Here is a 24,136-nt window from a genome sequence, read left to right as displayed (position 1 = left end):
TATAGCAAAAGAAATTCACATGAATTTGAATTTAATGTCAAACAATGTACATCAGTATAGAAAATTTTATTGGGAAAATTATCTCTTGTTAACTTTAAGATCAACCTAATAGAAACATATATAGGGACTATGTAAGGGGTGAAGTTTTATAGGGATAGGAAAATCGTTGATGTTGTAATCAAGAAATTTACTAGAAACGAGAAGAAGAGGGCCAAGCTTGTGAAAGTCGACAAACACAGCTAAGATACGAGAAATATCAAATCCATTTGGTGCTCTGTTTTGGTGGTTTTGATGAAGTATGTAACCCTAGATGGAAAATTTACAAGCGCCTTAGGGCATGATTTTGTGTTACTTAATAATTTTAGACATAAGAGAAATTTTTGTTCCCCTTCTATCTAATGGCTTCAATTAATGCAAGCATAAAGGACAATAGAAAAAAGAATTACCCTATTTTGCATGGTGGTCTTCATTTTCTCATTCATGAGCACATCGAAACCCTACCCTCCCCCTCAGCTAGGGTTCCTGATGCTTCAAGTGATTTTGAGGAAGGGGACCATTTCAGCCTTTCCTCGGAGGACGAAGAATGGAACATGGATTTGGAAGGTTCTAACTTTGATTCTGGGTCTTCTTTGAAGAGTGGCCACCAAGCTAAATATGATAGAGCATCCCCTAGGGCCACCTCACATTCTAATTTCCTCTCGTCTCATTAGTCTCTCCTAGATAAATCTATCTAGGTGCCGAGCCAAAGTGGTAGACCCCCCTTCCCGAAAGAGGTCAATGCCAATTCCCTTTCCTCAACACGGAAAGGGAGAATCTAGATGATGTACTGGTTGTAGCTCATGGTGTGTCTATTGATAATTTCAGGATGTTTAAATGGGCCTTTCATGAAATTAAAGATATCAATGTGAAAATGAGGGCTATTACCAATAAACAAGATTCTCAAACTAATGAACAGTGGATGGTGGATCAGAGAAAGGCAATTGTAGACTCAATGCAGAAGATTGTGGGAACAGTCAATGATATGAAGAAAGATTATGCTTGTGGGATTTCTCAACTAGAAGAAAAACTCAAAAAAGATTTTGAAGGAAGGTTGAGTAAGATGAAAAACAAGTTCCAAAAAGTTAATGAAAACCTTCTATATCTCTAGTTACCTTCAACCACAAAGTGGTTAAGAGCTCGGTTGAGAGTATAAATACCATGGTGGGAAAGCTTGATGCCAATCAACAGGAAGGTGCTACAGTGGATGTGGAGGCGTTGGATAAAATGATTGAGGATACAATGGGAGCATGCAAGAGAACAAGGGCTAATCTGAAGAATAAATCTATTAGTTGGGGCATTCTAGAGTTGAAGAAGATTACTTTGAACATGACTCGGCGGGAAACGGAAACCGGTGAGGCCCTTAAGAACTTGTACTAGTTTATGTCCTTGTGCTGTCTTTTTCCTAGTTTTTGGTTTTGTGCTGGTTTCTTGCTATTTTCGAGGCTGCAGTGGAACTGTTTATCGTTATGCAACTTTTTGATGTAGTTCTTTTTTAAAGGGTTTTGGGTCCCTTCAAAAACATGTTTGTTCTGTAATAAAAAAAACATAGATTGGGACTATATTTTCTTCCAATCTAAGTGATCCTTGCATGAACTCTTATCATCAATTTTCAAGGTTATTATATTGCATAACCATCCATGCAAGCTAAATTATATTCAATTAAATTATGTTAATCTTCAATTAGATTAAGTTACTTTAACAATTATATCTAAATTGATATCTCTCAATGTATTTAGCATTATTTTTTATTAAATATAAGTATGCTAGTATACATATCCATGATATTTTTAAGAGAAAAATTAAACAATAAAATGAAATTTAAAATCGATTGATATATAAAATGAGTATTAAAAGAGGACAAAACTTTATTATAATAAAATTTTGACATGATACATAAATTTATACTCTATAACATTAAAAGAAAAAAATATTCTCCTTATATTCTATTGAAATAGAATCATTAAAAAAATAATAATAATATATTATCATTGCAATTCGTGTATGTGTAGGATCCAAAATGATAGATATTTCCGAACTAAATTTGTTCTGTCCACATTGGAATCTCCAATGTACCAGTCTTTTGTCCTGTCCACATTGGAATCTCCCAATGAACGAGAGTTTCCATTTATAATTATATTTAGCATTCATCAGCAGCAGCCACGTGTCGAGGCGAGAACTCCTATCATCCGTACCGGTAAATCCGCTCAAACAATGAAATTTTTCTTTGCTTATTATATCTTTATAAGCTTGGAAATCATTCATGTGGATCCATATTAAACCGTCCAAAGAATTTCTTTCTTTGAGCAAGTAAGAACAAATATTAATTTAAGAGGGTTTTGTATAATTTACTATTTGAACTATAGGAAGCTATTGGAAACTTCACATTGTATTTCGTAAGTTCTTCCATCCAGCATGCAGTCTTCTATTTATTTACAAGCGGTTTTCATTCATTAGTTTGTTCTAGTGTTGTGATGAGCGAGTAGCCAGTTTTGCTGAAACAGAAAATGTTTTTGCAAATGCAAATGTATTGCAGAGTAGTTCTTCGCTTTGTAATTTGTGTCTGTTTCTTGGGCTTTACTGCTGCGAAATGTGTTCCTGAAATGTGTAGTTCGATGAATGTGAGTTACCCTTTCTGGATCAACAATTCTGACTGTGGACATCCCGATTTTCAGATCGCATGCACAGAGGACGAGGATACTGGGATGCTCTCTCCATACTTCACTGCCTTTGGAACTTTTTCTAGTGGTTTACATACTAATGGTATTCTAGATAATGTTACAGATATGTCTTTTGATTTTAACTCTTCGAAGATTATGGATATCGATTATGAGGGTCACCTCATCATAAATTCCTCTTCTATCAATGCCATTTCTTGTCATTCAAAGTTTGGTTCGAGGAACTACTTTGAGCTACGTTCAGGTGGGCCTTTCACTCTTTCAAACTCCAATAGGTTAGTGGTTTTGGGCAACGAAACATTCGGTACCTACAGTTTTGGAAATTTGGGGGAGGAGAGATGTGTAACAATGAACCTTCAAAGTGATCAACCATACTGCCGCTATGGCTGCTGCGAAATTAACCTCCCTGATAATTTGCCCTTTGTAAATTTCACTGGCGGAGGTGTGTTTCAATTGCCCCATGGTGACGGTAGTTTATCGTGCGGCTTCTCCACCATAATGGACCCCTCCACCTTCACCATCGTCGACAATGAAACATACCTCTTTTCGAGAGATGGAAGGTTGCCTTATTATGGTCTTCGACTTAACTGGGGTATCGGCCTTGAGAATTGTTCCACGTCTAAAGCAACGGGCGATTATTCTTGCTCCTCCAAAGCACAATGCCTTGACTCGTCCTCAGGGAAAGGGCACGTATGCAAATGTCTCCCTGGATATGAAGGAAATGGTTACCTCAATGGCACCGATTGCACAGGTAAGACCTCAGAGCAACTCTTAATTAGATAACCATGCTTTCTCTTTTGCAATTGCTGCTGTTTAAAATCTCAGATATTCTATGGACAATTATGATGATTACACAGATATAAATGAATGTGATCATATAATCGGCCGGAGTATGTGCGTTGGAACAGAGGAAGGGGGAATGTGTCATAATTTGGCAGGTTCCTACAACTGTTCGTGTGCAAATGGATATGTGGGAGATGGATTTACATTTGGGACGGGATGCAAGTCCACAATTTCAAATCGCATTGTCTTTACTGCAATCATAGGTAACGAAATTATTAAATATATTGCGTGTATTTGTGTTGTTTGAATTATTTGCCTTAAAATATTTGAAACTAACTATATTTTTATTTCAATGTCTGATCTGGTAAAATAAACAGGGTCTTTCTCTTTGTTTGTGGTTGTCTCTTTAGCAGCGTCTCTTTTGGTTTGGTTGCTAAAGAAGCGTCACTTGAAACTTGTGGAGGCCAAGTATTACAAGATGTTGCAGCAACATATAGCTTCTACAGTGGGGAGAGAAAGCCTGAGAATTTTTTCTGCCAAAGAACTGGCAAAAGCTTGTAATAATTATTCAAAAGAAATGGTATTGGGAAGTGGTGGCTTTGGAACTGTGTTCAAAGGCATTCTATCAGATGGCACTCTTGTGGCCATTAAAAAGTCCAAGCAAGCTTTAAATCTGGAGGATGATCATGAGTTTCTTAATGAAATTACAATTCTGTCCCAAATAAATCACAGAAATATAGTGAAATTGTTAGGATGCTGCATCCAAACTAAATTCCCTTTGTTGGTATCTGAATTCGTTCCCAATGGAACACTCTTTCAACATTTACACTCCAAAGAAGGGTCTTTGCCTTGGGCTTCACGTCTGCAAATTGCAATTGAGACGGGAGAGGCTTTGGCATATCTGCATTCTGCAGCATCTCAACCCATTTTCCACCGAGATGTGAAATCGTCTAATATTCTTTTGAATGATAGATTTTCTCCCAAAGTTGTGGACTTTGGGATTTCTCGTCTCATCTCCACTTCCTATAACACACATGTCACTACATTTAATATAAAGGGCACAAGAGGATACTTGGATCCTGAGTTCTTTCAAACATCTCAACTCACTGAAAAAAGTGATGTATACAGTTTTGGTGTAGTCTTGGTTGAGCTTTTAACAGCTCTGAAAGCCATTTCTCTTGCAAGGGACAGCGAGGAGATGAGTTTATCTAGTCTTTTTTTGTCAAGACTCGACCACGATCGCCTGACAGAAATCTTAGATAACAGAGTACTGGAAGAAGAAAACCTCCAAGAGATGGAAGATATGGCAAGGATAGCAAGAAAATGCCTTCATTTAGAAAGGAGGAAGAGACCATCCATGAAAGAGGTGGTGGAAGAGCTTTTTTGGGTAAGAGACGGCACAAGAAAGATGAAATTTGAGGAGAGAAGTATTTCGAGAGAAGCATCACGAAAACCATACGAATTCGACCATTACACTTTTTCATCTCTAGATGGGAGTACTGCAGTGGTTCAGATGTCAATCCTGACTCAATGATTTTGGGAAGGAAATTATAAGCCTTCATCTTCATGTGGATACCGTCTATTTGTTTTGTATTAATTTTTTTTAGAAAAACATTGAAAAGATTTTCCAATGCTTTCTTTCTAGATATTTTTTCCCCTTTATGAATGTTTTTTTTTTAAATATATTTGGAAGAAAATTTGGTATATGTTTTTTTGGAATTTTTTCAATATATTTTATTTTATGTATTCATTTGAAGAAAGTATTATTTTGTTTACTTTAATATAATCTATAGTGTGTACATACTTATGCATTATCATAAAAATTTACATCTTTAAAACTACATCATATTTTATATCTGTTATAAATTTTAATCTTTTAATTAACAAATATATTCTATTTTAGTCATGTAAGATAAATTATAATAGGAATTGTACCAAAAAATATATAAAAAGAAATTTATTGCATGTTCATTATATCTTGTTTTGAATAGATCAAATACATATTTAAAATACAATACATGTGTTTGTAATTTATAATGTAATAGGTTGGTCCTTTAAAACTCATCAATGAATTAGTTTTTTTTTAAAGTCAATATGAAACTATCATTAGTTTAATAAAAGTGAATACCTTGCATCACAAGAAAGTTAACACTAGCAATCAATTGTTATTCATATTTTTAGATACTACATGAATTTGAGACCTATTGAAGAGTCAATTTCTAATGGTAAGGGAAAGAAAGGGAATGTAATATAGTCACTCTTGCTTGCTAATGACCTATAGCACAAATGCTTATGAGTTATTGTATGCATTCACTCAAAGAGTTTTATGTTTCATATAAATTTTTAATTTTGACTAATTATTTAGAAAATAACATTATGAAGAACTACATTCAATGTGAAAGGAATAGGGAGTGAATTGCTCAACTAGAAAAAGCCATAGAAAAATTTATCAAAATCAACACCAGTTTGATGGTTGTTATTGGTGTGGTCATGGTGGGAGAAAAAAATGATAGGAAGGAGAAGGCAAATGGACCAAAGAACAAAAATGTAGACAAGAAAAATGGAAAGAAGGTTGCTACTTTGTTGGCTTGAGAGAATACGCTAGATGTAGAGCATTAGGACTCTAGCATTTAGAATTCCTATGCTTATTATGTTATTCTATTTTTTGAAAAAAAAATTCTTATAATGATGTCTTTGGATTTTATGTTAATAGTTTATTGTATGTACTACTTATAAACCCTACTCGTTTTGTAGTGCTTTGTTGGCTTGATCTCCAAGCATGTTTTTCTTTATAATTTTTTATTCCGATCTTAAGGGTTGGGGCTCTTCCCCACATTCTAAAAAAAAAAATATCTTTTTGACAACCCATTAAATATTGATTTTTAAATTTTTGATATATTGAACTACTAATTTTATTTTCTATATAATTAAAAACTTTTTTCAAAAATAATCTACTGTCTTTGAATTAGGTTTACTAAATATTATGTGGATATCCAATTCTTGTGTCCTTCATTTCAAATTAATTGTCCCTTGCATAATAATAGTAAAATATAATATAAAATTATTTGATTTTTTTAATACGATAACAATCAAAGAATATAAGAAAAGCATAGTACACTAGTCATTGAGGAATTATAGAGCATTAGAAACCTTTAATATGAAGTTGTACATTTAACTACAATAGATGAATGATGGGACTATATGTGTATTATACATTGCAAATCTTAAAATTTGACATATTAATTTATTTATATTTACTGATGAGTTTATCCTCTATAGGGAAATGAGACATTAAATTTTTAGATGACATTTTTGGCCACTTGTCAACTATCTTCAAATGACTATAAGAAGTTACAAGAGGAATAAATTTTATCATGATGTGTAAATACATCTATGACATTTTTAGTTGTGGGATTTACAAATATGAATTATAATATATAAGTAAGAGAATAATTATAGGGAGTCTATAATACATGTCATAAAATAAATTTAAATGAAACAACAATTCCAAAATGATACACTAAATTTGGATGAAAAGTTATGAAAATATATTATTTATAAGTGTAAGAGGAATCTTCCAAAATTATGTGAGACCTATCATGAGACTTAGACATATAAGATAAACTAGATTCCATGCTTGGAGAGTTAGTACATGGTTTGAAATAAACCTCTTGTGTTTTTTCTAACTATTGTGCCTTCATGTATATTAGATACATTAGATTCTTGGCTTGAGGTCATTAGACATAGTTCTTTTATTATAGGAGTTTATCATATTGTATTTTATCTTTAGGAAAAAGGTGTTGATCTTCATGTTAAGTCTCTAAGATAGGTATTGTATTGTTATTAGAAATATGTATTCTTTGGAGGTTGGGTTTTTATTGTTAGGAAGGTATTTCAACTTGAAGATTAACATTAAGAAAACAAAATTTTAATTTAGTATAATAGAGAAACTTAATTTCTTGGTTATAGAGTTTATTATATTTTATTAAATGGATAGCATTACTTATCTAATATTTGGGATTTGTACCTCTTTTGAGTAAATTATTTTTTAATAGAGGGTTCACTAATTATAAAGTTATGGTCTCTAAAATTTGGACCTATCACATTCTAAATGTAAGAACACATATGAGCTATATGATATAATTATATTGTTGAACAACTTATGACATGTGTTATAAAACTTATAAGGAATTTTTTATAGTAGATAATGGGCTAAAAAATGAGTGTCTAAGTAGGTGAGTGTATTATGATAATTTTGAGAGTGCAAAGAGAAATTTCATTTAAATAAAACTTTGAATTTATTCAATGGCGTGATATTTCATTGTTTCATAATAAATTTTTTATAGTGCTACATTTCTCATACAAAACATCCAAAGCCTACCTGTAAGAATAAATCCTAAAAAATAAAAATCTAATTACAAATAGTATTTTATTTATTAATCTAAAATAACTATCAAATGTAATATTCTCCAATGTTTCCCCCCTTATTACATTACTTTTAACAAGAGAGAAACATTGCAAGGGTTGAACACAACCCTTCTAGAGACTTTGATGAAGCACCTTCACCAATCATTATCCCTCACCTAGGAAACACTGAACTGAATCCATTAGTGGATCTCTTAACTATAGAACCTAAAACCATGTACACAACATAAGAGAACATAAAAGTGTTCCCTACCTCCATGCACAATCAAACACATTTCCTCAAAAATTTCACATCTCCTTTTAGTGTGTCTAATGCCTCCACAAATACTGTGGAAACAGTCTCACCACTGCAATACAAATCACCAACCAAACATGAATTCACCAATGTCCACCTATAATAAATTCCACCCTCACCCTCTCTTTCTCCTCAAAGGTACAAACATCACGCCAAGCCCCCTCTTTTCTTTAGGAACACAAATATAATTTTTCTCATGCAATGAATCACCCTTGAGAAAGAAGCTATCTTGGGATGATATATATCCTCCTACCTACATTTCCTGCATTATTTTATTTGTCATCTTATCCACTCTCTAAAACACAAATATTTCATCAATGTCACCATCCTGAGATGAGTCATTTGTATTCATTGCAAACCCACAAAAGTGAGTTTCACCTTCAATCACAATGAGAGCTTTATTTTTCTTCCAATTCCCATCAATGAGATCTTCATCCTAGTTAATGTAATTTATCTTCACATCTCTAATTTTTTATAATAATAATATTTTAATTCTTTCAATATTGAAATATTGAACTTCTTGTTAACAATAAAAAAACTTTCCTTAACTACTAAATGACCCTTTTTAACTCTTCTTCCTTCATCAATCAAAGAAGAAATCATAGTTTTCAAAATAGGATTCATTTAGTTCAAATTGAAAATAATATGATCAAAATTTGAAGGTATATTACTTAGTAAGCTTGCCTTGGCATAGTCATCGTCGACCTTGGTGTTTACACCTACAAGTTGACCAAGGAGGCAATGAATTGTACTTCTATGTTGAAGAATATTATCTCTCTCTTTCATCTTCAACCCAAACAAAAAAAATTATAGGCATTTTAGTAATTGAAGCTTGAGAAACAAATAAAGTATTAATCATCTCTCGTATTTCCTTTGATTCCTTCATTACATCAATTTAATGAAAATGTGCATTAGTAAATCCAAGACCAATCAATTGTGTAGCCCTACAATATTGAGCTATCCTTTTTTTTGTTTCGTCTACATTTTTTTGTTTCTTGACAAATCCAATCACAATGTTCCATAATTTTTTTTTAATTAAAAATAATTATTTTTTTATTTTCCAAGTATGAAAATCACACTCTTCAAATTTAGCAATAGTACCTAATTTCGCAATTTTAAGATACTACTTATACCTCCATATAGATATTGAAATTTTTCATGGAAAATAAATTCAAACATACCTTTAGAAATGTGTCTTTCCATGTCCTTTCATTTAGTACCAAGAATCTCAATATATGCATGTACAAATATTATTGTTTCACTTTTCATGGTCTAGGCAATTGAATGAGGCTGGACTAGAAAGACTTTTGCATAGATGTTTTTATTACAAATAGGAATAAAACTCTCAACAAAATCTAGTGGTGGCTTAATTGAAGGAAAGACAAACATCACTACTTACGAGTTCCTACCACTCAGTTGCCTAGTTGCTTGTTATGTAATGGTTTGGGCCTCTCCCAATTTTATCTAATCAAAATAAAGATGTTTCATTTTGTAACATTTCTTCTATCTTTTCAAGAAATATAAACGATAATTAGTATCATGGTATATTTAGCTTGTTCATTTAAATTAAGTGAAAATGTGAATAATGGGACTTCTAAAAGATATAAGATTAACAAAGAAAATTGATTCATTGAAATGTTTTAAAAGACCAATCTATTATATTATGAATAAAATATGTTTTTGAATTATTCAAAAGAAACTCAAATGAACATTTATATCTAAAAAAATTTTAAATATATTTTGATTCAATTCTTATTAAAATTTATATTACATCGATAGAAAATAATATATTCTTTATTAAATTAAAAAAGTATAATATAACCTAAAAACAAGGATCATTATGTATGTGCATACCATAAATTATTTTAAAATAAATTAAATAATATTTTTTTTAATAAATAAATATTTAATATATTGGAAAAAATACATTCATAAAAAAAACAAAAAAAATCCTTAAAATGAAATACAAATTAAAACACAAAACAAATAGATAGTATAATATTTTATTATAGAAAGTAATCAACAATTATTTCTAATATGAAGATGAAACCTTATCATATCTTTTCTTGAATAATTCAGTCAAGATTGGCATTTAAACCACTGTAGTACTCCTAACTAGAGATGAAAACTTGTAACTCCTAAATTTGTATGACATTGGTTATGCTTATTTGGAAACGCTTCTCTAATCAAATATTGCCTCTTCACATTTTTTATTATCATCAAATTTTGTCTTTCTTGTGCCACCTCTGACCCAAACACCTTTTTCATTGACGATCTCTTCCTCCTTTCTAAATAAAGACATTATATTGCTATCCTTTCTATATCTTCCATCGCTTACAAGTTTTTTTCATCCAATACTCTGGTATCTAAGATTTTTGTCAGGAAATTATTGTCGAATATAGATAGAAAAAGACTAGATATAGTCATCTCCTTGTTCTCCCTTTTTAGAGCGATGGGTTTTAAAGCTATTGAAAGATCAATTAGGACTACACCAAAACTGTATACATCACTTTTTTTTGTGAGTTGAGAAATTTGAAAGAACTCAAGATCTACATAACCCCATTCACCCTTTATATTAATTGAAATGACATGTGTGTTATTGGAAGTTATGGTAATACAAGAAATACCAAAGTCTGCAACTTTGTGAGAGAGTTTCTCTTTCAAAATAATATTATATGATTTCACATCTCTATAGAAAATGGGTTGGGATGCTCTATAATGTAGGTATGCCAAAACCTCCCCCATCTCATTTGCAATCTGCAGATGTGAAGCCCAAGGAAAAGACCCTTCTTTGGAGTGTAAATGTTGAAAGAGTGAACTATTCAGAATGAATTCAGATACCAAGATAGGGAACTTAGTTTGGATGTAGCACCCTAACAATTTCACTTTATTTCAATGATTTATTTGGGAGAGAATTGTAACTTCATTAAGAAACTCATGGTCATCCTCCAGATTTAAAGCTTTCTTGTAACTTTTAATGGCCATAAGAGTACCATCAGATAGAATGCCTTTGAACATATTTCCAAAGTTGCCACTTCCCAACACCATTTCATTCGAATAATTTTTAGAAGCTCTACCTAATTCCATGGCAAAAATAATTCTCAGGCTTTCTCTCCTCATTGTAGAAGCTATGTGTTGTTAAAGAAACCAATAATACTTGGCCTCCACAAGTTTTAAGTTACATTTATTTAAAATCCAAACCAAAATTGATTCTACTAAAGTCACAAGAAAAAAAGAAAAAAAAGGCTCCTATGTATTTTACCAAATCAGAGGTTGACACAAAAATATAGTTAATTTCCAATATTTTCAATTCAAAAAATTCAATGAACATAAACACACACAATATATTATTTTTTTCGTTACCTATGTTTATAGGAAAGACTAGGCTATCTGAGGTTGTGGACTTGCATCCTGTCCCATTTGTAAATCCATCTCTCACATATCCATTTACATATGAACAGTTGTAGTAACCTACCAAATTAAGGCATATTCCTACTTTCTCTACTCCAACGCACATACTTTAGTTTGTATTGGATTTGTTTGCATCTAAAAATTCATCATCATTGTCATTAGGATTTTTGAGATTTGAAAGAGGAATGATTGAAAACATTAAACATGGCTATCTAATTAAGAAAGTGTTGAGGCCTTACCTATGCAATAAATGCCATTGGAGTAACTATTTCCTTCATATCCAAGGAGAAATTTGCACACATGCCATTTTCCTATAGGCAAGTCTAGGCATTCTCCATCGGATGCATAAGAATAATCGGTTGTTTCTTTAATCATGGCACAATTCTCTTCCCTGATACCCCAATTAAGATAGTGTAGCATCCTAAAATTACACCCTCTGCAATTTTGACTTTATTTAGGTCTTCACCTTAGTGTTTGCACCCCTCAACTTGATTGAAGACTTGATTATGCTCATACATATCACAAATGCCATAAAACTCAAAATTTACCTCAACATGCACCTTATGCCTACTCCAAAATAGGGCATGACCATGGTGCCATGCCATGGTCCACCCTAATTTGGACCTCCTCAAAGCCCAATACATCATTTCAAAATTGGGTGGGATTCCTCGCTCCGTATTGGCTCATGTCAAGAAATTTTCCAATTTTCCCAACATACAAGTATATAAAGAGGATTTCCCCTCTCATGTGAATATCCTATCAATCTACAAGTATTGAGAGCACACATATGATATAAAAAATTCAATCAATTGAGCAACAATCAATCTTCTTCCAGCTTAGGAGCAGCAGTAAAGTCAAGTTCCAAGCATTGAAGGAGACATTATTCATCCTATTTTATTGAAGGCTTCATAAACCCTAATTCCATGTGGAGGCAAGAAAAAATTCACAAGGAGGTATCATAATTCAATTTTTCAGTCATAATTCAACATCTCCCTCAAAAGAAGAATCTTTCCTTTCAATCATTTCAATTGCATTTATCTCAGTTTTATGGTTAATTCCAAAACCAAGGTTTGACCTAAGGCAAAACCATATTCCCAACACATTTCCATTTCTCTCTATGTACTGGAAATAGGTACAGAGTTGTACTCTTTAGATTAAGCTTTGTTCACATAGACTAATTATTTATCTTTGGTGTGTAGAAAATTCAAAGGACCGATGTGATGTGCCACAGTCCCAACACTTTTTGAGTAGTTTTGGGGAGCAGGTCTAATTCATCTTACATTACCTAGTTGTAGGTACCCATCTCTTTCCCAGATCCCTAGCTTACTATTTTGATGCTTTTACCTCCATTTTTCAGCATTTCAACTCACAAAATAGGAAATTCCCTTCAATCAATATTCACTTAGCATTCAATCTTTATGTAATTTATGACTAGACCTAGTGAATTCCCTTTCCTCTTTTGAATGTTAAGTCACTAAGTAGAAAAGAGATCTAGCAGTTTTAATTCTTTGGGTGGAAACCCTAGAGCCAAATTTTTACACACTACATTTTGGTGAACCTGATGTGTCCAATGCTTGCTTTTGATTTTTGTTTTTTAGATCTGAGTGTTTATGCAATTTATAATTTAAATTTTCATTTACAAGTTTCTTTTCCATGCAAATTCTGAAAATTTGGTGGTTAAATTCAACAAAAACCTAAATTTTGATTTTAAAATTGAGCTTGTGAATTTCTTAGTTTGGATAAATTATTTCATATCTGAGTGTCTTTCAATTTAAAAATTTAAATTTTAAAATTAAGCGGTTAATTTTCAAAATGCTAATTTTTAACATTTTCAAAATTGAGCTAGTAGGTTGTTTAAATTTTGAACTTTTCATTTCAAATTAAAAATTACAATCTTGGATCTAATTTCAAATTAAAATTTTAAAATTAAGTGGTTAACTAAATGGACCCTAATTTTTAAATTTAAATTTACCTTGTGCATTTCCCAATTTTGCATTAATTATTTCAATTTCCAAATTCCAATCTTAGATCTAATTTCAAATTTAAATTTTAAAATTAAAAGGTTCTTTTTATAAGACCCTAATTTTAAATTTAAATTTCTTGTGGATAATTTCAAATTTAAATTTTAAAATTAAGTGGTTAATTAAAAGAGCCCTAGTTTTTAAATTTAAATTAATTATTTCAATTCCAAAATTTCAACATTACATCTAATTTTAAATTTTAAAATTTAAGAGGTTCTTTTTACAAGGCCCTGATTTTAAATTTAATTGCCTTGTGCATAATTTTAAATTTTAAAATTTTAAAATTAAGGGGTTCTTTTTACAAGATCCTAATGTTAACTTTAATTTTCTTTTGGATAATTTAATATTTAAAGTTTTAAAATTAAGAGGTTATTTTCACAAGGCCCTAATTTTTAAATTTAAATTTGGATGTAGGAGAATCCTCGGTTCTTGGAAATATTGCATCAACCAAAAATATTTCTTTTCTGTTTGTTTTCTATTTTGCATTTTTAGCATTTCTTTTTGTGATTTCTTGCATTTTCTCACTAGATCTTGTGGAGTTGGATTTTGCTTGTGAACATGATCATCTTCCTTATTCCTAAACTGCGTTGTTTGGATCATTTTCCAACAAGTTATCGCTTCATGATTTTGAGATAGTGGCACTGAAACTGCTTGGACCTATTTTCTATTGGTGAATCTTGCGGATCCTTTTAGTAGTTTACGGAACCCTAGTTCATTGATTTCAGTGTTCCTTGGTGTGTGGCCGACCTTCCCTTTGATCTGCACTTCTTCCTTTGGATTTTCTGGAGGAATCTCTTTGGTGGAGGTCGACCTGGTGTTTTACATGTTTGATCTTGTTCTTTGGCATTTGATCCCTCTTGGGCTGACTAGACCCCTCAAGACCATATAAATTAATATAATTTAGTGTCATAAATAAGTTAGATAGAACACATAAGACATACCTTGATATTTAGAGGTCCAGAGTTGACCAGTTTTGTAATTAAGCATGTATGTAGAAGGCCAGTGAACCAAATCTTGTAACCCCAATGTTACCGGTTATCTGTAATCAATTTTCATGATCTAATTCATTCAACTTTGCATTGGCTCCATCGTATCCTCTTGTTTCTATTGTGTTTACTCTTGAGGTTTAGTCCGGATTGATATCTTTGAGGTCCCTCCTAACAGATGAATACGCCAAGTGGTATCAGAGAGATTTCATTTCAAAGATTTCTTTTTACTGAAGATTTTTTTGTGGGGTGGCGGATTGTGGAACCAACCTCCAGCTGTAGATGACTAGCATGAAGATGGCGAGAAGAGTAAATAGGAATGGTGGAGCATGTGGGAATGTAGACCCTTGTTCTGATGGAAATATTGAGAGGAATTGCATCTTGGTTGGAAGTCATTGAGATAGCCTAGATAAGAGGCCAACCTATTGAAGATGTGAGAAAAGATGAAGAAGAAGAAGCACTAGAAGAACAAGTAGAAAGCCCACCAATGATCGATCAATATGAAGAAAGGTTCTTGAGTAGGGTGAATACTGGACCATGTTTTACCCCACCAAAGTATGATGGAAAGTTGGATTCAAATGAATTGATGGATTGGATCTCGAAGATGGATAAGTATTTTGATTTTGAGAACACCATAGATGAAAGAAATGTGAAATATGGCTATACCTAGTTGAAAGGTCATGAATCTCTTTGGTGGGAGAATGTGTAGGTTGATTGTCAACGAAGAGGTAAAGATAAGATCAAATCATGGGAATGAATGGTTGCAAAGTTAAAACTGAAGTTTATGCTAGCTGATTACCAAGTTAATCTATTCTCGAAGTTACAGAACTTGAAGCAGAAAGAATCTAGTGTTTTGAAATATTAGAACTTCCTTGTCTTCTCTTCACCATAAAATGAGAAGGCTTGAATTATGTGAATTAAGGGATGACTAAGGATAATGGGTAGAAGAAAGAAGTAACAATGACCAAAAGTTGGAAGTTTGTCTTGCCAAGGTCCTAAAATAAAGTTCCAAAATGGTGATAGGATTTGTTCCATGATAGATGGCCACAAATCAATATATCAAGAAAGATATGAATTCCTAGGAGATGATAAATTCTAAGGTAGGGTATATTAATTGAAGAGACTATAATGGCACCCTAGATGATAGATCTAAGAGGGAAACCACCAAGTGATAACAAAGATTTAATTACAAGATAGGGAGAATAAGAAGATAACTTTTCTGAATTAGGCAATATTAATGTTTTTGAATGTGTGAAGGTCAAAATGGGATAAAAATGGAAAGACAACAATAGTGACCTAATGGTTGATTGACTAGCAATATAAGGAATCAACTAAGAATCTCTTTCAATTTATGTGACCAAATAAACAGAAAGAATACTAGATACATAATGAAAAATGTCCAAATATGCATTGAAAAGATCTAGATACATGATGCAAAATATGCAAATACACGTTGATAATATTTCGATACGTAGTTTTACAAAACCACATATACAATAAAATATCTCAAATATGTGCTATAAAGTCTTAGATATATGCACAAAGGTAGTAGTAAAAAAAGTGGACACCACCCAAAAAAAAATGAAATAACAAGCAGCGCGTACGTGATTCTAAAATTTGAAATCACCCCGTACGCACTTAGGTCTGATGTTCCCGAGCCTAAAAATGATAGCGTGTACGTGCTACTTTTAGAAAAGTGAGGGTGTACGTATTGCTTTTAGGAAAGTGAGTGTGTACGCACTACTTTTAGGAAAGTGAGCGCATATGCACTCATAAGCCCAAAACAACCGCGTACGTGATACCTGTCAAAAAAAGTTTTATTTTTAAAAAACTAGGTCTTATTTTCTAATGACTATAGATTTTTTTCCTCCATTTCCTTTATGAAATTGTGAACGGGCTACCTCATTTCTCCTCCATACACTATGGATCAAGGTTAGTTTTTCTCAATTTTTTTCTCTCTTTCCCTTTTATTCAATTTTTTTTATGTTTTGAATTTAATTTCGTTAATTTTGATTAGTTTTTTAATTTTTTATTTCAAAAATTAGATTCTAATAACTCACAACAATAACAACAAAATGCACCTCTTGAAAACCCACAAGATACACCTCCAATTCCTCCTTTTGACCGTACACCTGAAACATAGGAGCAATTGATTAATCAGTTAGGGAAAAACATGTCTAAAATAAATAGACTAATTAATAAAATGAAAACATCTGAGCTTCAGCATCATAAATACCTTGCCACTAGCCTAGAAATATTAGCTAGTGGTGCCATACTCATTTTCACACAAATTACAAAATGGGGAAACTTTAGGGATAGGTATCGTCAATACTATGTTGATGGGTTATCATACGAGGGAGTGAAAAACAAAAATATTAGTAAACAACAAATATGTGCCCTTTTTGTTGATCCTAAAACTGTCGAGTCATTAACACTTAATACAATGAGGTTTCCCATACATTGGTGTACCAATGTGCAGATGAAGAATCTTTTTGGCAGAGGTGGTGGATGGTCTTTGATGATACACCTTGTAATAATTATGAGGTGCCATTGTATTTTTTGAGACAAGTATATTGTGAGTTTGTCCTCAATCTGCGGCCAATCTATTTTGACATGAGAGAGACAGAGGGGGGGAGAGAAGGAGAGAGAGAGAGAGAGAGAGAGAGAGAGAGAGAGAGAGAGGTATGGAGGAGGGGAGAGAGGTAGAGGGAGGGAGAGAGAGATGGAGAGGGAGAGAGAGAGAGATAGAGAGGGAGAGAGAGAGAGGGGGAGAGAGGGAGAGGGAGGGAGAGAGAGAGGGGTGAGAGGGAGACAATACACATACATACACACATGTGTGTGTATATATACTTAATATATTATATATATACAAATATATACATATATCTAGATATTATATATTATATATTTATATATTATATGTACATACACATATTATATATACAATATCATATTATACACACTCCTAAATTTTAAACAAAAGTAGCGTGCATGCGCTGTTTATAGTAAAATTAGCGCGTACGTGCTGTTTATAGTAAAGATAGAGTGTGCGCGCTTCTTACACCATAAGTATCCCAGACACACGATTTTTACCATAGGTACTCCATACGCGCTTTTGACTATTTAGGCTTGGAAATAGGTCTGGATGACAAAGCTACGGTTTGGAAGTTTGATTTGCCTCCATTTCCCTCCTTTTTGAAGTGTTTTATTTTATTAACTTGGTTTCTCGACTTTGTCATTATCAAGTTTACACTTCATCAAGTGGGTATTTCTAAAATTTCCACCATATTTTCACCCATCTTCTGAGCTTTCTAACCATATATTTGTTTTTAAATTTGAACAACAATAACATATTATTATTGAATTTCTTTTACCAGTGTCTCCATAGTTCTCACAGACATACGTGCACCATTTTTTAATAACTTTTGATCTACTTATCCAAATTTTAAAAACTTTATATATTATTTTAGTGCACTTGATTCTTTACAATTTAAAAAAAAAATTGTGTTTTTGATTTTTTTAGTGCAACTTATGCTTCGCGCATGAACAGGTACCTAATTTTCAGGATGTGCTCGATTGGAAAAATCACTAAAAAAAATACTTAACAAAAAATTACAAAACAATACACATCTTCTAGTTCTCACTCTTGAAAATATTTATTCCAAAGGATTTGTCAAAATAGTAAATCTAACTATGACTGTTTTTATGCGCACGTTAGACACTATGTTATGTTTTTTCAGAAAAAATTAAGGTTTTTTTTCATGTGCGAAGTATTTGACCCCCTTAATCTTATCCAATTTTGAAAAAGTTTAGTAGTCTTGAAACTAGATTCAAAGTAATAAAATATTTATTCTTTGATTATTTTCATATCTTGAGTGGATGACTTTCAAATTTTGCCTCCAAGTCCAGGTTCACCTGATTTCAGAAAAAAAGTGTCCACTTATATGGTCCCCCTTTTTGACCAGCATATTTGTGCACTTACCCATATATTGGACTTGATCTTGTTATAATGGGGGATAAGTGCATAAATTTGTCTCCACTTAGTGTGGAATTTTTACATAGAAAAAAATGGAAAATCACATGGAGCGCATAAGAAACGAAACGAGATCCTGTTTCGCGTCAGGATCCCAAGCCAAAATTTGAAATGGGATCCTATTTAGCGTCGGGATCCCAAGCCTAGATCTAAGAAATGGGAATTTGTTTCAAAAAGAAAAAGGGATCCCGTTTTAGAACGGCTCGATCCTGTTTTCCTTTTAAAATTTTTTTTCTAAAAAATTAATTTAAATTTTTTTAAAAAAAAAAAACAAGCTATATATACATGAAATATAACATTTAAGTATAATTTACATTTCTCTTTGTATTTTTTTTCCTTTCTTATACTTTAATTTATATTTCATCTATATATTGGTAGGATGTTTGAGAGTGGTTTCAGATCTCTAGGAGGTATAATGCAAATTCTAGATTTTAGAAGATCTTATAAATTTTTAGACTTAGTCAAATTTTAGTAATCAATAGTTTAATATTTTCTAACTCTTTTTATCTCAATCTCTTAATCTTCCTTGAGCTCTGGACTCATCTCCCTATCTATATTGGCAAGATGTTTGAAAGTGATTTCAAATCTCCAGGAGTGATTTTTCCAAATTCTAGATTTTAGAAGATCTTATAAATTTTTATACTTAGTCAAATTTCAGTAACCAACAGGCTCCTATCAGCATTTTCTAGCTCTCTTTATCTTTCTTGAGCTCTAGACTCATCTCTCTCCATAGCACTCTTCCTCTATCCCCTCTCTACCTCTATATATTACTTTTCTCTCTCACATCCCTTATTCTCTACTATATGTCTCCTCTCTCTCTACACACCTCCCCTCACTCCCTACCTATCTCTATTTTTCTACATATATAACTCTCTCTCTCTCTACGTACCTTTGTTACTCTCCCTACCAACTTATCTTTCTCTACATACATTTCTCTTCCACTCGAGATCTCTCTCTCTGATGTAGAGTGGATTGTCTCTCACGGGTTTGTGCTACCTTGTCTAGGTATCTCCTCCAAGCTACACAAGAACCATCCAATGATTCTACACCTCACACACTCCAAGGGTTTGCACCACTCTCTCTCTAACCCTCCCTCCTTCCCTCTCTACTTTTATCTCCCCTCTATCTTCTCTTTGCCTCTCTATCTCACTCTCTCCTTTCTCTCCCAAAATCTAGACTTATCTTTACCTATCTCTCACATACTTAACTCTCTACTCTCTATCTCATCTCTCTCTACACTTTCCCTTGCTCCCTACCTACCTTTATTTCTCTACATATACTATCTCTCTCTCTCTACATAGCTTTCACTCCCTGCCTACCAAAATCTCTCTCTCCTTAATCTCTTCACCCTTCCCTCATTCCCTCTCTAATTTTATGTCCCTTCTATCCCCTATGTACCTTTCTATCTCACTTTGTCCCCTCTCTCCCAAAATCTAAAACTATGTCTCTAACTCTCTCATGTCCTTAATTCTTTACTCTTTATCTCCGCTCTCTATAAACCTCCCCTTACCCCCTACCTACCTATATTTCTCTATATATACCTCTTCATCTCTCTCTAAACGTATCATCTCTCTCCCAACCAACTTATCTTTCTCTACATATGTCATAATAGGTCCTACTAAGGGGTCTTATGTCATAATAGGTCCTAGTAAGAGGTATAATGTCATAATAGGTCCTCTTAAAGGGTCTTATGACATAATAGGACCTATTATGTCCTAATAGGACGTATTATGTCACAATGGGACCTATTATGACATAATAGGTCTTATTATGACATTATAGGTCCTATTATGACATAATAGGTCTTATTATGACATTATAGGTCCTATTATGGCACAACAGGTCCTATTATGACATAATACCCCTTAATAGGTCCTAGTAAGGGGTATAAAGTCATAATAGGTCCTCTTAAGGGGTTTTATGACATAATATGACCTATGATATCATAATAGGACCTATGATGACATAATAGGACCTATTACATCATCATAGATCCTATTATTTCAATATTTAGTCCCATTATGACACAATACCCTTTAACAGGTCCTACTAAGGGGTATAATGTCATATTGGGTCTTCTTAAGGGGTCCTATGACATAATAGGACCTATCATGACATGATAGGTCCTCTTAAGGGGTCTTATGATATTATAGGATGTATCTTGACATAATAGGTCCTATTATGTGATAATCAATCCTATTATGTCATAATAGGTCCTACTAAGGGGTCTTATGTCATAATAGGTCCTAGTAAGAGGTATAATGTCATAATAGGTCCTCTAAAGGGGTCTTATGACATAATAGGGCCTATTATGACATAATAGGGCCTATTATGACATAATAGGGCCTATTATGACATAATAGGGCCTATTATGACATAATAGGGCCTATTATGACATAATAGGGCCTATTATGACATAATAGGGCCTATTATGACATAATAGGGCCTATTATGACATAATAGGACCTATTATGTCACAATAGGTTGTACTATGACACAACAGGACCTATGATTATACAATAGGACCTATTATGACACAAAAGGACCTATTATGTCACAATGAGACCTATTATGACATAATAGGTCATATTATGATATTATAGGTCCTATTATGTCACAATAGGTCTTGTTATGACATAATACCCCTTAACTCTCTCTCAATGTACCATCTCTCTCTCCCAACCAACTTATGTTTCTCTACATATGTCATAATAGGTCCTACTAAGGGGTCTTATGTCATAATAGGTCCTAGTAAGAGGTATAAGGTCGTATTATGTCATAATGGGACCTATTATATCACAATGGGACCTATTATAACATAATAGGTTGTATTATGACATTCTAGGTCATATTATGTCACAATAGGTCCTATTATGACATAGTGGGTCCCTTAATAATAGGTCCTCTTCAAGGGTCTTATGACATAATAGGACCTATTATATGACATGATAGGTCCTCTTAAGGGGTTTTATTGTATTATAGGACCTATTATGACATAATAGGTCATATTATGTGATAATCAATCCTATTATGTCATAATAGGTCCTACTAAGGGGTCTTATGTCATAATAGGTCGTACTAAGAGGTATAATGTCATAATAGGTCCTCCTAAGGGGTCTTATGACATAATAGGACCTATTATGTCACAGTAGGACCTATTATGTCACAATAGGTTGTATTATGATATAATAGGTCCTGTTATGAGATAATACCCCTTAACAAGTCCTACTAAGGGGTATAAAGTCATAATAGGTCCTCTTAAGGGGTTTTATGACATAATATGACCTATGATGTCATAATAGGACCTATGATGACATAATAGAACCTATTATGTCATCATAGGTCCTATCATGTCATAATCAATCCTATTTTGACATAATACCTTTCAATAGGCTGTACTAAGTGGTATAATGTCACAATAGGTCCTCTTAAGGGGTCTTATGACATAATAGGACCTATTATGATATGACATGTCCTCTTAAGGGGTCTTATGACATTATAGGACCTATTGTGACATAATAGGTCCTATTATGTGATAATCAATCCCATTATGTCATAATAGGTCCTAGTAAGGGGTCTTAAGTCATAATAGGTCCTAGTAAGAGGTATGATGTCATAATAGGTCCTCTTAAGGGGTCTTATGACATAATAGGACCTATTATGACTTAGTAGGTCCTATTATGTCATAATAGGACCTATTATGACACAGTAGGACCTATTATGACACAATAGGTTATATTATGACATTATAGGTCCTATTACATCACAATTTATAAGATCTTCTAAAAGATAGTATTTGTATTATAACTCCTAGAGATCTAAAACCACTTTCAAACATCCTACGAATATATACATGAAATATAACTTAAAGTATAAGAAAGGAAAAAGACAAAGGGAAATGTGACTTATACTTAAATGTTATATTTCATTTATATATAGTTTGTTTGTTTGTTTTTAAAAAAATTTAAAAAATGTATATATCGTTTGTTTGTTTTTTAAAAAAAATTAAAAAAAAGGGAAACAGGATCCCATTTTAAAATGGGATCCTGTTTGCTAAATGTGTTTTCAATTATTTAAAAAAACAAAACGAGATCCCATTTCATAAACGGGATCCCGTTTCTAAATATTTCAAACTTTGGTTCATTTGTAGCTTCGGTTTTGGCTTGGGAAATGTCTTGGAGAGCCAACCCTTTGGCTTGGACTTGGTTTGACCTGAAACTTGAGGGCCAAATCAATGTTCATATAAAATACTGACTTCAAAAATATATCTGAACACCAAATTTCTAGATTTTAAAAAAAAATGAAAACCCATTATAGTAGAGACTGTCTAGATTCTAAATATGTAATTTTTTATAAAATGGATCAATATTTTTATTTTTAAAATAATTACTAATGAAAGAAGTTCATAAACTTGAAATAACAGGGTTCTTTAGTTTTTTAACAACTTTTTTGTCTCTAAGTTTTTTGGGAAACAAATTATATGGAATCAAACGAGAGACAATTCTATATAGTTTCAAGAAAAAAAAACCAAACAATGTTAAGTTTAGGTCAAATTATGCTTGTCGTACACAAGAATTTTTCAAAACAATGATTATGCCCAATAAAAAACTAACAAAAAAAAATATGCAGAAAAAAATTACAAAAAAATATTCTCATCAAAGGTGAGTGAGTTACAGATCTTTTCCCAAAAGGATTTATAAAAATACTTTCATTTAGGTCAAATTATGCTTGTCGTACACAGGCATGGTATGGTCCTAAAAAGCGACTTTTAAACTATAGGTTTTAGTAATGCCTATTCAAACTTAATTTTTAATATTTGGGTATTAAAATAAATTACATATTTGGAAAGTAGACTTCGAGCACTACATTTTTTATTAGTGAATTTTTTCAAGATTCATTCTTCAAGTGCCTCAAATCTTTAGGTCAAATAGGATGAAATTTTAAAAAAGGGAAAAAATTTCCACTCTTTGGCCAAAAAGTGGACACAACTTCTTTGCAAGTACCCTGGGTCCGTATTCTTAGGTCTGAATGATATTGCCCCTTTCTCATAATTTCAGTATATGCATTGGTAATTGGAAGTATGTAAAGGAAGTGTGTAGAAGTCTTGCAGAGGCTAACATGAGCTTATTGATAACGTGTTGGGGTTGGCCAACACACTATTCTATATTTGGAACCTTTGGTATATATACATATAGATATGTAGTGATATGATACATAAAATAAGAGAGTGCGTGTGTGATGTGTTTAAGATAGTTGACAACAAAGATGGAAGTGTATGTGAACTATGATTTTTGGACAACAAAGATAATCAGTGTTGTTGTAGTACAGTAGTCCATTACTGGATCTGTTGCAGGATAGTTGTATAAAGATATCTAATCAGATCTACTATAGAGTCTGAGATTTATAATCCGAGCTTAAACTTGGAACTAATCTCATGCATTTGGAGATGCAAATCCTTTTCAGTTCAA

At 32.5% G+C, this 24,136-nt stretch overlaps 1 protein-coding gene across 1 annotated transcript; it reads left to right on the top strand.

The window, feature by feature from the left end:
• Positions 1-1,197: 1,197 nt before the first annotated feature.
• LOC131030160 (wall-associated receptor kinase 2-like) lies at positions 1,198-5,031 on the top strand. The gene is made up of 4 exons (XM_057960865.2): positions 1,198-1,409; positions 2,573-3,465; positions 3,572-3,760; positions 3,875-5,031. Exons 1-4 carry the CDS (start codon positions 1,198-1,200, stop codon positions 5,029-5,031), a joined length of 2,451 nt encoding a protein of 816 aa, XP_057816848.1.
• The last annotated feature ends 19,105 nt before the right edge of the window (positions 5,032-24,136 follow it).

This window comes from Cryptomeria japonica, chromosome 5 (assembly GCF_030272615.1).
Source record: "Cryptomeria japonica chromosome 5, Sugi_1.0, whole genome shotgun sequence".
NCBI lineage: Eukaryota > Viridiplantae > Streptophyta > Pinopsida > Cupressales > Cupressaceae > Cryptomeria > Cryptomeria japonica.
This window is presented reverse-complemented; position numbering and strand designations above follow the sequence as displayed.

Bases quoted from the DNA above. Each gene is read 5' to 3' on its own strand.
- LOC131030160 (XM_057960865.2), top strand. From the start codon at position 1,198: ATGGTGGGAAAGCTTGATGCCAATCAACAGGAAGGTGCTACAGTGGAT. The intron at 1,410-2,572 runs GTACTAGTTTAT...AATGTATTGCAG, and splicing joins GGTGAGGCCCTTAAGAACTT to AGTAGTTCTTCGCTTTGTAA. The intron at 3,466-3,571 runs GTAAGACCTCAG...ATGATTACACAG, and splicing joins CAATGGCACCGATTGCACAG to ATATAAATGAATGTGATCAT.